Genomic DNA, 13909 nt, shown 5'->3' with positions numbered 1-13909 from the left:
AAGCGTGTGGTTGGTCGAAAAAGAAAGTTAGAGAATATCTGTTCTGAAGGTGTCAAAAAAAGAAAAGAACAAGATAATGTTGTGATTGCAGGTAAAAGGAAATTGGACACTGTTGGAGAGATTGTTGGTTATCAGTTTCAAAATAGTTCTAGTGTCAACTGCTATGCTAATGTAGTGGTCAATGTTGTTTTTTATCTTGAAGGTTTGCAAGAGCAAATTATGGAGAATCGGCAAAAAAGATTTTGTTCTCTGTTGCATTCTGTTTAAGAAAAATTGACAACAGATATATGTAAAATACAATCTGTTTCAGATGTTCGTAGTCTTTTGGATGTGTGTTCTGGTTCTACACAATTTACACAAAATATCCAACAAGATGCTCAGGAATTTTTAATGTATATGCTTACCATTTTTGAAAATGAAGGTGTAGAAATAGAAAATATTTTTGGCCTTTCTTACAAATGGGAACATTATTGTGAAAATTGCATGTATACATGTAGAACCAATGTAGACACTGAGAGATTTCTGTATTTAACATTACCAGACTGTAAATCAGTGTCTTTCAATAAATTAGTTAAGGGTGCAATTCAAAACATGGAGTGTAGCCAATGTAAATCAGAAATGTTATCCACATTATTCTTAACAAAATATGGAAAATACATCATTTTAATGATGCAACGTTGTACAGCTGACGGAAGAAAATTGGATACTTTAATAAAGCAATGTGTAGCAGCACAACTATCAATATCAGGAAGGACTTTTGTAGCAATTGCAATAATTTTCCATGATGGTCCTTCCACCACATCTGGACATTACACTGCCTATCTAAAATGTGACAAAGGCTGGACACTTTGTAATGATGCCCAGTTGGTTTTCAAACAACGTTTGCCTAGTGAATTACCAAATTCCTACCTAATATTTTTAAAGCCAAAGTTTTAGGAAGATAATTCACTCTCTGAGTATTTTATTATTATAATTTAATAGGACTACCATTGCACAATTCACATAAAGAAGAAGTGCAAAAATACCATTTGGCCTCAAGCAAAGGTATATTTTTTAATTATGGACTTTTTGGTGGTCATTCATTTGGTGATTATTTTAATGCGGCAACACTTACAGTTTTTATAAGTTCAAGTTATAAAATTTTGTAATCTGTAAGCATTTCATATATGTGTGATTTGTATTTTCTGGTATTTTACTGAGAATAGTATGTTGTTGTTTTTTTAACAATCTTTCTGATTGTTTTTTTTTGCCCGCTGTTAAGTGATGAGTACGATTGAAATCACTATTTCTAGTGAAATTCAATATATTCTGAGAACAGCAAAAAAGGCAAACAAATTACTTTGTGGAAATTATGCTGTGTTGTAAAAAATGTATTATTACATGTTGTAATTTTTTTTTCTTTTCTTTCACAGATCCAAATTTTAAAACAAGCAATTTATATGAATCTAGATTGCAATGAAAATATGAAAAAAATGTATACCATTTTTTATTCCTATTATTGTGAAGGTAAGTTTAACTAAGTCTCAATATGCAGAATGACGAGGTCTGCAAGAAGCTACAAAGTTGAAACACGTTTCTAAAAACACTCTGTTTATACCTATGTAGTTTTGAAATCTGACCATAATCAGATATCATGTGTCCTGCAAAAAAGAGATTTGAGGGGTTCATAATATTTCCCATTGTACCTATTGAAGGACCGCAATCATTTCAATCATTCTTCTTTGAGCATCTTTGCAGACAAAACTCTGTGCTTACCTTCTATCATTCGCAAGGAATTTTAAAACCGGAAATATGTCACTTTTTGTAACATAGTTATTGTGCAAGACAGTCTTTTATATTTACAAAGACAGGAAAAGGCACTCTGTGTACTTTTTCTACTCCATGTAAATACAACCTCATTATGCACAACACTTTGCGTTGAAAGGGTGTTCTATAAGTGTTGTTGTGCATGATTGCACTGAATACTCATAGAACAAGACACATGTCTAGATTTATCAGAAATCATAAATCTCGATATGTGTGTGAATGCTGCACCATTCTAAAATTGGTGTAGGAAAGTACAATAAGGACAATTATTTTTATTTCTCCACATTTGTATATCTTCAATGCATGCTAAAATGTTCAGCATACATTGAAGGAGAAACATGCATTTTCTCATTGTTTTTGTGCAGGAAGGTGTGTCTTCCTGCAGAAAAACAAACAGCACATGACACAGATATCCTTGCACTATGGTGCAAGGGTGCCTAATGTCACCACATGGCTGCAGTTTAAGCAGCCGTGCAGAGAGAAGCATAGATTTGCAACATATTTATGTACATATGTTGCATCCCTGTGCTTCGGAAGTACTACAGCACACTGTAGTTAAAGAGGTTACTGTGTGATGCTGCAGCACTTCCTCATAGTTCTGCACTTATACATTCACCATACGCTACTAATGCATTCATTCACTCAATTACGTACTACACATACATTCAGCTAAACTTTCACACACTACAAAGAAATTTAGCTCTTTTCTTAAACCAGGAAAGTTAGTTCTTACAAGAACTTTTTTTTTCTTCTTTCTTCTTTTATATTTTTTGTTTGGTTTTTCTAACAATTTTGTGATTTTTTTGGGTTTTTCTGGAAAAAAAAAACAGGAGGAACCAAACAATGAACTTCAGGGAACAACAAAAAAAACAAAAAAAAACCTAGCAAATGTGACTTTCTTGCCGGCGGCAGATCAGGTCGATCGACTGCTCACCATAGCACAAAGTCGCATTGTACTTAGTGCAGAGTACTTTTAAATATTGAAATTGAGGACGGATGTCCAAGTTTTGGGCTGATGGATGCACTCTTGAAGTGCTTGGCTGCGATGAGGTGGAAGGCACAGGAGCAGGAGTGTTTCTCATCCGTCGGCACTCTTCTCATGCAAGATTGTTCGGATGAAGGGTCCTCAGGTGCTTCATCATACTTGCCGTGCCACACAAGTATTTCTTGTTAGGATCCCCTCGCGACAGCACTCTTTTGCAAATCTTGCATGTTACCAAGGTGGCATTAGTCTTATTCTGCCCCTAGGGAAAAGTAAAACATTTCCACACCACTGAAGAAAAACGTTCTTTGGGTGGTGCGTCCTCCAAAAATTCATCCTCAGATGTATGAGGAGATGCAGGTTATGCCTGCTGCCCTGAAGCCATTTTTAGTTGAAAAAAGTTAGAGCTAAGTGTAAACTTAGTCTAAAAAATCTTCTTCTCTGCAAAGAGATGCTCCTCCAAAGAAGGTCAAAGAAGAATGATTGAATTGGGTGGGGTCTTTCAATAGTTAGAACAGGAAGTGTAATGAACCAATCAAATCTCTTTTTTTGCAGGTCACATCGGATCCGCGCACCCTGCGCTTACGCAGCACGCACCCAGCGCGCAACCGCGAAATTGAATTAAAATAATTTTTAGGATTAGATGTAAAAATATATTCGTTTTAAGACTAGTTTAGAGTTTGTATTCAATTAATATTCACATGAAATACATATATATGTTTTTTTAAATGTTAAATATTTCGCGGGATCCGCCCACCTACCGCGTCATAGACACAGATGACGCATCGCGGAAGCGCGTAAACGTCGCGTTACGTACATCGAATGTGTCGCGTATAGGCTGGATGTTGCATACCGGTCGCATTGCGATCGCACACTAAACACGTACCTGACGCATACCATGCGTGGATGCTAACGCGTAGGGATCGAGAACGGTGCGCTTAGGGTGCACGGATCCAAAAACATGGGAAAAAAACTATAAAATAAAGTTTTGACCATATAGTTAAAAAAATATTTTGAAAAATATAAAAAAAATGTTTGAAACCCCCATTAAATTCAAATAATATTTTTTAATTTTTAAAAGAATTAATTGAAAAAATAAGTTTAAAAAATGGTGATAAGAAAGTATTTTAAAAAAAACATAATTAATGAAATTGACACACTGAATTTGAAAAATATAGAAATCCAATCAAAATCATTAACCATGATATCTTCAGAGATAAGTTAAAGATAGGAATTAGCATTTAAAAAACCTTTGAAATTCACTGAAAAAATCATAGGTTTCATGCACGTTATAGTTAGGAGTTGGCATTTAAAAAACCTTTGAAATTCACTGAAAAAACCAAAGGTTTCAGGGGCGTTATAGTTAGGAATTGGCATTTAAAAAACCTTAGAAATTCACTGAAAAAACCATAGGTTTCAGGGGTGTTATATTTAGCTGGACATTTCCCTCGTACAAAACCCTAGAAATTCCCCTGTTATAGTTAGTTCAGCTAGCTATAACTTGCGCCCCCGCAATGCACTGCTGATGACGTCACATATTACATCACTCATGACATGGTCAGTGACATCACTGATGACATCACTGATGACATCTCAAATGACATCACTGATGATGTCATCCAGTGACTGTGTGTTTCTGTAAAATTGAAATATGTTTTATATATTTATAGTGAAAGGCCTGTGGAAGAATGAGTGGGTGTACAAGTGTGTGAATGGATGATTTTCTAGGTGTGTAACTGACTCTATAAGTGAGTCATTAAATGTATCTTACTGCAGACTAGTGACTAAACTGTGTGAATGTCTGTATGTGTCTGTGTGTAGGTGTATAAGTGGCTGCATGGTTTTGTGAATACCTATATAAGTGTCTATATGGGTTATTGATTGGTTGTCTGAGTATCTGTATGGGTGCCTGAGTGTTTTTGTGGGTAGGGTGTGTGTGACCCTATGCATAGATGTGTGAGTGGGTGATTCTATGGGTGCATGGTTTTAAGACTGCATCTGTGATGAACTGTATGGTTGGGTGAGTGTATGTATGGGTGTGTTAGGGATTGAATGTATATCTCAGTGGTACATGTGTGACTAACTACATATGTGAAAGGCAGTATATATGTGTGTAAGAGTATATAAGTGGGTATATGTGAGAGTGTGTGATTATGAGAGTGGCTCTATGGATGAGTGTGTGCTTGTATCAATGATTGTATAGGAGCGTAAGAATGTGGTACTATTTTTATGAGTAAGTGATCTTTAGTGTGTTTAACTGTATAGGTGAGTAAATTGGACTGTGTTTAATTTCTTGCACGACTGACTAGGTGTGTCAGTACCTCAATGGATGATTGGCGGTGTGTTAGTGTCTATATAGGTGTATAAATGCATATTATAGTCTTGTACGGAGTGACTGTAAGTATGAGTGACTGTACAGGTGAGTGAGTGGAGGTGTATGTAGACCTAAGAGTTAATGAGTGGGTATGTAGTTATTGGTATTGGAGTATCTATGGTTTTCAAAATGGCCATCTGAAATTTTGAGTCGGTGTATCAAAGGTTAAATTAGGGTGTGAGAAGATGCACTAATTTATCACATGGATGATGTCATCAGTGATGTCATTTGAGATGTCATCAGGGATGTCATCAGTGATGTCACTGACCATGTCATGAGTGATGTAATATGTGACGTCATCAGCAGTGCATTGCGGGGGCGCAAGTTATAGTTAGCTGAACTAACTATAACAGGGGAATTTCTAGGGTTTTGTACGAGGGAAATGTCCAGCTAACTATAACACCCCTGAAACCTATGGCTTTTTCGGTGAAAAAATATATATATATATATTCCTTCTTCCCTTTCTCGATCCAGAAAAGCACTCACAGGGGTCTTTAGTTTGACAGAGTTTTTAATTCATGCAGTCCATAAATAACATGACACGTTTCGGCTACTGCCTTTCTCCAATGTTACAAAATCAAGCGCCAAACAACGACATTTTAAAATCATCAATATCCGGTCACATGATGCAGGTCAAAGCAACATCAAAATTGACATAGGACCATACTATTTCTATTCTAATACAGGCGCCATATTGGAACATGCATAAGGTGGTTAAATCTGAATGTCGGACGCTAAATAGACCTTCTAATGCAAGTACTATATAATACTTTCAATGATTTTCATTAGACATATTGTATAATGGGGTCAAGACATTCTCATGATTTAACAAATTGCGTTAATTACAATTCAGCCGTATATCGGCATCCATACGCATACATCACCTATACTCCCTAGATCAAGGCGTGTCTGTAATACCATCATGCCGTGTATCGGCAAAGTCCCTTCTATGTTTACTAGATTACATGCATCAGAGGACCATCAAATCAATTAATCACAAGGCATGTTTACAAGACTAACCTACACAAATTAAAATTGAAATCAAAGATGTATTTCTTCCGAACCTCACCCAGAAAACCTTGAAATTCCTAATAACATATTGGTCTCAGATTTAATCACCCAAATGTACAGCTAATTCTTCCCCTATATTCATTCCCTTAGGGGTCTTGGTTTCTAGGTCGATAATATACCTGGATTCAAGTCTACGCAACTTTCTAATCCTGTCCCCACCTCTAATATCGGCGGCAATCATATCTAAACCATAATAGCGCAACAGATCCCTGTTACTATTATGTTTTTCAGCATAATGCCTTGCGACTGGATAGGTCTCATCTTTTTTGGCTATCGCCCTCATATGGTCCAATACCCATATCTTTATAGGGTGTATGGTGCTGCCAATATATTTCAATCCACAAGGACATTCCAAGCAGTATACTACATAAGTAGTATTACATGTGATGAATTTCTTTATGGTTCTAGATATCTTTAAGTTTGTAACTTCATATGTAAGAGTTCTTCTACTTCCTATACAGGCCTTACACCTGCCGCAAGGGTAAAATCCCCTAAGCTCCCTTAGGGTCCCGCTGATGCTTGGTCTAATATAGAAGTGGCTTTGGACTAGACTATCCCTCAATGATCTAGCCTTCCTGAAAGTTATTAGAGGGGCGGCTGGAATGTCTGAACCTATCACATTATCAGTTCTGAGTATGTGCCAATACTTTTTCATGATTCGTCTTAAATCATTGGCTTCATTAGAAAAAGTAGTTATCATCCTGAACTTATTGTCTCCTATCTTCAGTTTGTTCTCCTTTTCCTCATTCAACAGGAGTGTTTCCCTTGGTATGCTGTTAACCCTATTAAGAGTTACTTCTAGGAAATCCCTATTATAACCCCTAATGACAAATCTATTCAGACTGGCCTTGGCTGCCAATTCAAAATCCGAATTCCTTGTGCTGTTACGCTTTAGTCTTAAGAACTCACCATACGGAATACTTCTGACCAGCCTTGTTGGATGATTGCTAGCCGCATGTAGTAAGGAGTTCCCTGCTGTGGGTTTTCGGTATAGTGACACATTTGGTTTGTTATCAATGATGGTTATCTTTAGATCTAAGAAGTTTACCGTGTTGGAGCTGACCTCACCACTAAACTTAAATTGACTTTGTTGTGATTCAAACTAGCAATAAGCTCATTAGCTGACTCCATTGAGCCGGTCAGAAGTATTCCGTATGGTGAGTTCTTAAGACTAAAGCGTAACCGCAAAAGGAATTCGGATTTCTAATTGGCAGCCAAGGCCAGTCTGAGTAGATTTGTCATTAGGGGTTATAATAGGGATTTCCTAGAAGTAACTCTTAATAGGGTTAACAGCATACCAAGGTAAACACTCCTGTTGAATGAGGAAAAGGAGAACAAAATGAAGATAGGAGACAATATGTTCAGGATGATAACTACTTTTTCTAATGAAGCCAATGATTTAAGACGAATCATGAAAAAGAATTGGCACATACTCAGAACTGATAATGTGATAGGTTCAGGCATTCCAGCCGCCCCTCTAATAACGTTCAGGAAGGCTAGATCATTGAGGAATAGTCTAGTCCAAAGCCACTTCTATATTAGACCAAGCATCAGCGGGACCCTAAGGGAGCTTAGGAGATTTTACCCTTGCGGCAGGTGTAAGGCCTGTATAGGAAGTAGAAGAACTCTTACATATGAAGTTGCAAACTTAAAGATATCTAGAACCATAAAGAAATTCATCACATGTAATACTACTTATGTAGTATACTGCTTGGAATGTTCTTGCGGATTGATATATATTGGCAGCACCATACACCCTATAAAGATACGGGTATTGGAGCATATGAGGGCGATAGCCAAAAAAGATGAGACCTATCCAGTCGCAAGACATTATGCTGAAAAACATAATAGTAACAAGGATCTGTTGCGCTATTATGGTTTAGAGAAGATTGCCGCCGATATTAGAGGTGGGGACAGGATTAGAAAGTTGCGTAGACTTGAATCCAGGTATATTATCGACCTAGAAACCAAGACCCCTAAGGGAATGAATATAGGGGAAGAATTAGCTGTACATTTGGGTGATTAAATCTGAGACCAATATGTTATTAGGAATTTCAAGGTTTTCTGGGTGAGATTCGGAAGTCTGCAGTAAGATACATTTAATGACTCACTTATAGAGTCAGTTACGCACCTAGAAAATCATCCATTCACACACTTGCACACCCACACATTCTTCAACAGGCCTTTCCCTATATATATTAAACATATTAAAACTGTTCAGAAACACATACTCAATGGATGATGTCATCAGTGATGTCATCAGTGATGTCATTTGAGATGTCATCAGTGATGTCATGAGTGATGTCACTGACCATGTCATGAGTGATGTAATATGTGACGTCATCAGCAGTGGATTGTGGGCGCGCAAGTTATAGTTAGCTGAACTAACTATAATGGGGGAATTTCAATGGTTTTGTACGAGTGAAATGTCCAGCTAACTATAACATGTGTGAAACCTATGGTTTTTTCAGTGAATTTGCAAGGTTTTTTAAATGCCAATTCCTAACTATAACGTGTGTGAAACCTATGGTTTTTTCTGTGAATTTCAAAGGTTTTTTAGATGCTAATTTATGAATGTATTATCATTTTATTTATTTATTTTTTGAACAATATGCTACCTATGTATATAATTATAGATTTACTGTATCCTGCAATATGGAATGGCTCACTTTTTAAAAAAAAAATATGTAGATATAGTTGAACAGCATATTTGATATCTTCTACAAACTTCTAAACATAGTTTAAAAAAAAAAAAAAAAGTTTTTCACCGTGCGCGCACTGTACGCTTACGGTGCGCGCACGGTAGGGTATGCGTACGGTGCGGGCACGTAGCTCCGTTTGCGCATGCGTACGTGATTTACGTACGCATGCGCACTTCGTCTGCGATGTGTACGCGCGTGCTCCGATTGCTCATGCGCGCGTATTCTTTTGCGCACACGCCCGTGCGTCATACGCGCGAATTCCCTACGTGCATGCGCGCGTGGTTTTTTTGCGCGTGCGTCATACGCGTGTGCTCCATATGCGCATGCGTGCGTCTTACGTACGCGCATGCGTGCTTTTACCGTGCGCGCACCTTAAGCGTACGGTGCGCGCTCGGTGGGCGCACGCTAAGTCATGTGATCAAGAAACAACACTTTTCATTGGTTTAAAGTTGTTTCATTTCCAGAAACTTCCAACACCACACCCATTCCCCTCATTATTACTTCTGATTCCCTAGGAGAAGGAGCTGAACTGTTTTTGGGATACAATGGCAGAGCAGCACTCATCTTCTGAGAGTGACCAGGAGAGCCTATTCAGAGAGAGACACAGGAAACAGAAAGATTCTTTTGTGTGGCAATTTTGTACATTTCCACAGGGGCAGAAGAAAGTAAATGCTCCCAAAGTCACCTGCATTCTTTGTGGGCGTGTCTTATCTAGAGGAGATCCTAAGAAGAAGTACTCTTTTAGCATCTTCACAATGATCAGGCATGTTAGGGATGTACATCCTGTGATTTATGCGCGAGCTACTAGAGAAACCCCTCCAGCAGCACATCCGAGCACATCCGCAGCAGCTCAGCCGAGCACATCTTCGGCAGCTCAGCCGAGCACTTCCTCTGCGGTGGCAGCTTCACCTTCTTCTGCTCCTTTGGACATTCACCCTCTGTTTGAGAGGGTGCATATTAGGTGTAATAGGTGTTATGCTCTTATTACTATCGGGGAGACTTGCATTTCTCTTATAGATAACAAGATAGAGCAACACACTTGCGGCACCTTTTAATTGTTGCCATTCTTTCCTTCCTCTGTCTCTCTATTAACACAATGGCTCTTTTTAGAGCCACCTAACATCTAAAATTTATTTATTTTTTTAAAAATCATTTTATGTTTTTCCCCCCGCCGTGCGCGCACCGTGCGCGCAACCCTTGTGTTTTTTTGTAAAAAAAAATGTTTTTTTCACCCATCATGGTCCTTCAGGGACGTCCTGCCAAAAGGTAGGGGATCAGGAACTCTGTATCCTACTCCCTTTTCACGTTCTCCACCTTTTTTATAAACGCAAACACACATTTCTTTTTTTTTGCGTATTTCAACCCTTTCAAAATGATTTCTACACCCAGCATGACTTCTGCCTGCTATCATAGCATTTTAGATCATGTAACAGTTGTGTGTGCAGAGACGTCAGAAGTTCACTACATAATGTTTCTAATCCAAAGTGCAAGAGTATATTTCACAGATGAAGGGAACAGAGTCTTCCTCTAGATCTTTAGACACTGGATCAATACTTACTTATAGGTACCAAAAAACACTCAATTAACACAATGGCTCTTTTTAGAGCCAACCAACATCCAAACACTTAAACTTTTTTTTTAAATTCTATTTTTTATACGATTTTTTTGGCGCATCTCTATGCTTCCCCTGCGCAGGCCTACAAACTGCAGCCATGCGCCAGCGCAGGCTCCCTTTCACCATGGTACAAGGATGCCTGCATGATGGGGAGATTGTTCTTTTGCAGGAAGGGACACCTTCCTGCACAAAAACAATCACAAGAGGCTTTTTCCTCTTTCAATGCGTGCTGTACAATGGAGGACACACTAAAAGATGAAAAAACGAGGAGAAATAAAAACATTTCTCCTCGTTGTGCCTCACTACACCACCTGTAGTGTGGCGTAGCATTCACACGCATCTCCAGAGTTACAATTTCTCGTAAATCTGGAGATGTGTCTAGTTCTATGGGTGTTGCGTGGGAACACCCAAAACAACACCCATGGAACGCCCCTTCAACACACAGTGCTGCATGTGAAGTGGCTGTATTTATGTGGAGAGGAAAAGTCACACAGACTGGCTTTTTCCTCTCCTTGTAAATATGGAGGAGCCCCCTGCGCCAGCAGTACGTCATGGAAAGTTACGTAGTGATGGCGCAGGGGGCTTATAAATCTGCCCCAGAGATGTGAAGGAAATTAAGGCTAAGACAGACAAAGGGAGAGAGACACAAACAGAGACAGAGAGCAAGGAACTAAGAAGCAGAAAGGCAGTTAGAATGACTGAGACACATGCAAACAGGGAGAGATACATGCTTGAAAAAGTAGTGATGGAGTCATTTAACCTAGGGGAGTAGTAGAGAAGGAGTGAGGGAGTTACAAAAGAGCAGTAAAGGAAGAAGACAGAGGGAAGGGGAATGAGAAAAGCAGAGTGAGGAGAAGTGAAGAAAAGGGAGCATACAAGTGAAGGGGTGAGAAATACAAATATTTCAAACTTACCTGACCAACAAAATAACTTAATAATAAAAAAATGTTTTTTTTTAATTGCCAGAAAAAAGGATTACATTTCCTAAATTCTCTTTCTCGATCTGAAAAAAAGAAAAAAGTATTAATATTTAACAATACATTTCAGAATACAGTACACATATTTCCATATTTAACAAAGTAATTTTTAGCCCTTTTTTTGCTGTTTTCAGAATATATTGAATTTCACTGCAAATTGTGAAATCAATTGCATTCATCACTTAACAGCAGGCAAAAAAATTAACAATCTGGAAGATTGTTTAAAAAAAGCCCTGAATCTCTTCTCAGTAAAACATACCTTGATAGAAATGTAACATATATATTAAAAATATCTTCTAACAACAATAACTATTTGCAATAAATAACGTCTGTAACTCTTGTTGCTTAAGCATATACACCAAAATATTATCTGTCAAAGAAGTCCACAATAGAAATTTTTACCTTTCCATGAGGCCAAATGGTAATTTTTAAACTCTTTTTTGATGAAATAACCAATGGTAATCCAATAAAATCAAAATAATGATTTTTTCAGATGCTGCAATTTGTATCTAAAATTTTGGTTTTAGAAAAATTAAATAGGAATTTGGCAATTCTGCAGGCAAACGTTGCTTGTAAATCAATTGAGAATCATTACAGTGTCCAGCCTTTTTCACATTTTAGATAAACTGTGTAATGACCAGAAGTTATAGAAGGTCCTTCATGGACAATTATTGCAACTGCAACAAAAGTTTTTCCAGATATTGATAATTGATTTGCTGTAAAAAAATGTATTAAAGTGTCCAATTTTGTTCCATCAGCTCTACAACGTTGCATCATTAAAATTACAGACTGTCCATATTTACTTAAAAATAACGTTGATAACATGTCTGATTTACATTGAGAACATTCCATGTTATGATTTGCATCTTTAACTAATTTACTAAAAGTCACTGATTTACTCTCTGGTAATGTTAAATATATGAACCTTTCAGAATCAACATTAGAGCTGCAAGTGTTCAAACAGTTTTCACAACTATGTTCCCATTTATAAGAGAGACCAAACATATTTTCTATTTCTACCCCTTCATTTTCCAGTACCATAAAGATATACATTAAGAATTCCTGTGCATCTTGCTGGACATTTTGAGTAAACTGTGTACATCCAGAACATACATCTAAAAGATTTCTAACATCAGAAGCACTTTCTATTGTAGTTTTATCATTACTCAGCTTGTCATAAAGGAAACTCAACAGACAACAGAATCTTTTTTCATGATTTAGTATTATCTGCTCTTTGAAACTTTCCAGATAAAACACAACATTCAGCACTACATTAGCATAGCAGTTGACACCAGAGCTATTTTCAAAATGACAACCAACAACCTCTTCAGCATTGTCCTTTTTCTTTTTGCTTGCAATCACACCAGTTTCTATTTCTTTACTCTTCTCTACATCCTGATTACAGATATTCTCAATTCTCCTTTTCCGACAAACAACACATTTTTCAAACACAGGATACTGACCTAAATGAGGAGCATAGCTTCTTCTTAATCTATTATACTCCTTTACACAGTTTGCATCAGCACTAACTTTTGACTCATCAAAGGCTATCATGAATAAACCAGATATTTTTTTCACGCGTGACAAAGCAACATATGCCATACCTTCTTTAAACACACTAGATCCAATGTTTACAAAAGCACTATCTACAGTTAATCCTTGAGATTTGTGAATAGTTACAGCATATGCTAGAGAAAACGGAAACTGCTTCCTACGTACATATAAGGCTTTCACAAGCAAGAAACGAACTGAACAACGACAAATGTCTTTAACCTCTTCAATCTAATCAAATTTTAGTTTTAAAAATTCAATTCCATCTTTTTTCTGGTAATTTACAAAACCCACAACTTTACCCATAGCTCCATTCACTAAACCTTTTTCTACATCCAAATTACGTCTTAAAATTACTCGACAGTTCATACATACATAAAGATTTTTTTCTAAACCAGCTGTTTTCAATATGTTTTTCTCTAGAGAATCCAATTTAGTTGTCAATTTGCTTGTCAATATAATAGTTATTCCTTCATGCTGTATTTTATCCACAGCTTCCAGTTTTACAATCTCTTCATTTTCCAATTTCAAAAGTTCTTGATTGAATATAGAGCATTCATGTAGTGTTGGCATTAAGCAGATTACAGTATTTTTTCTGGCAATTTTCTTGTATATTTTTTCTGGAACAATTCGTTCTGTTGGGAACAAATTACATAGCAATCGACTCTGTAAAGCTTTTCGGCCATGTTCTGTGAGTAATCCAGTTCTGATATCTTTGAGAATACTTGCATAATCATCATCATTTGCTTGACGCATATTGGTAATGAGTTCTTTATACTCAAAGTATGTCCAAATATTCACATTACCTATACTTCCTAATGACTTTTTAGT

At 37.1% G+C, this 13909-nt stretch overlaps 1 protein-coding gene across 1 annotated transcript in view; it reads left to right on the top strand.

The window, feature by feature from the left end:
• The window catches only part of LOC146831266 (uncharacterized), a 241633-nt gene extending 235206 nt beyond the window's left edge, over nucleotides 1-6427 (top strand). The window contains exon 7 of the mRNA XM_085603865.1: nucleotides 6324-6427. Coding sequence (XP_085459991.1) covers nucleotides 6324-6427 — 104 coding nt within the window. The remainder of the gene's footprint in view (nucleotides 1-6323) is intronic.
• Nucleotides 6428-13909: the final 7482 nt, after the last annotated feature.

The sequence above is a fragment of the Triturus cristatus genome, chromosome 5_1 (assembly GCF_964204655.1).
Source record: "Triturus cristatus chromosome 5_1, aTriCri1.1, whole genome shotgun sequence".
Taxonomy (NCBI): domain Eukaryota; kingdom Metazoa; phylum Chordata; class Amphibia; order Caudata; family Salamandridae; genus Triturus; species Triturus cristatus.
The sequence above is the reverse complement of the archived record's forward strand: the minus strand, read 5'-3'. Positions and strand labels throughout refer to the sequence as shown.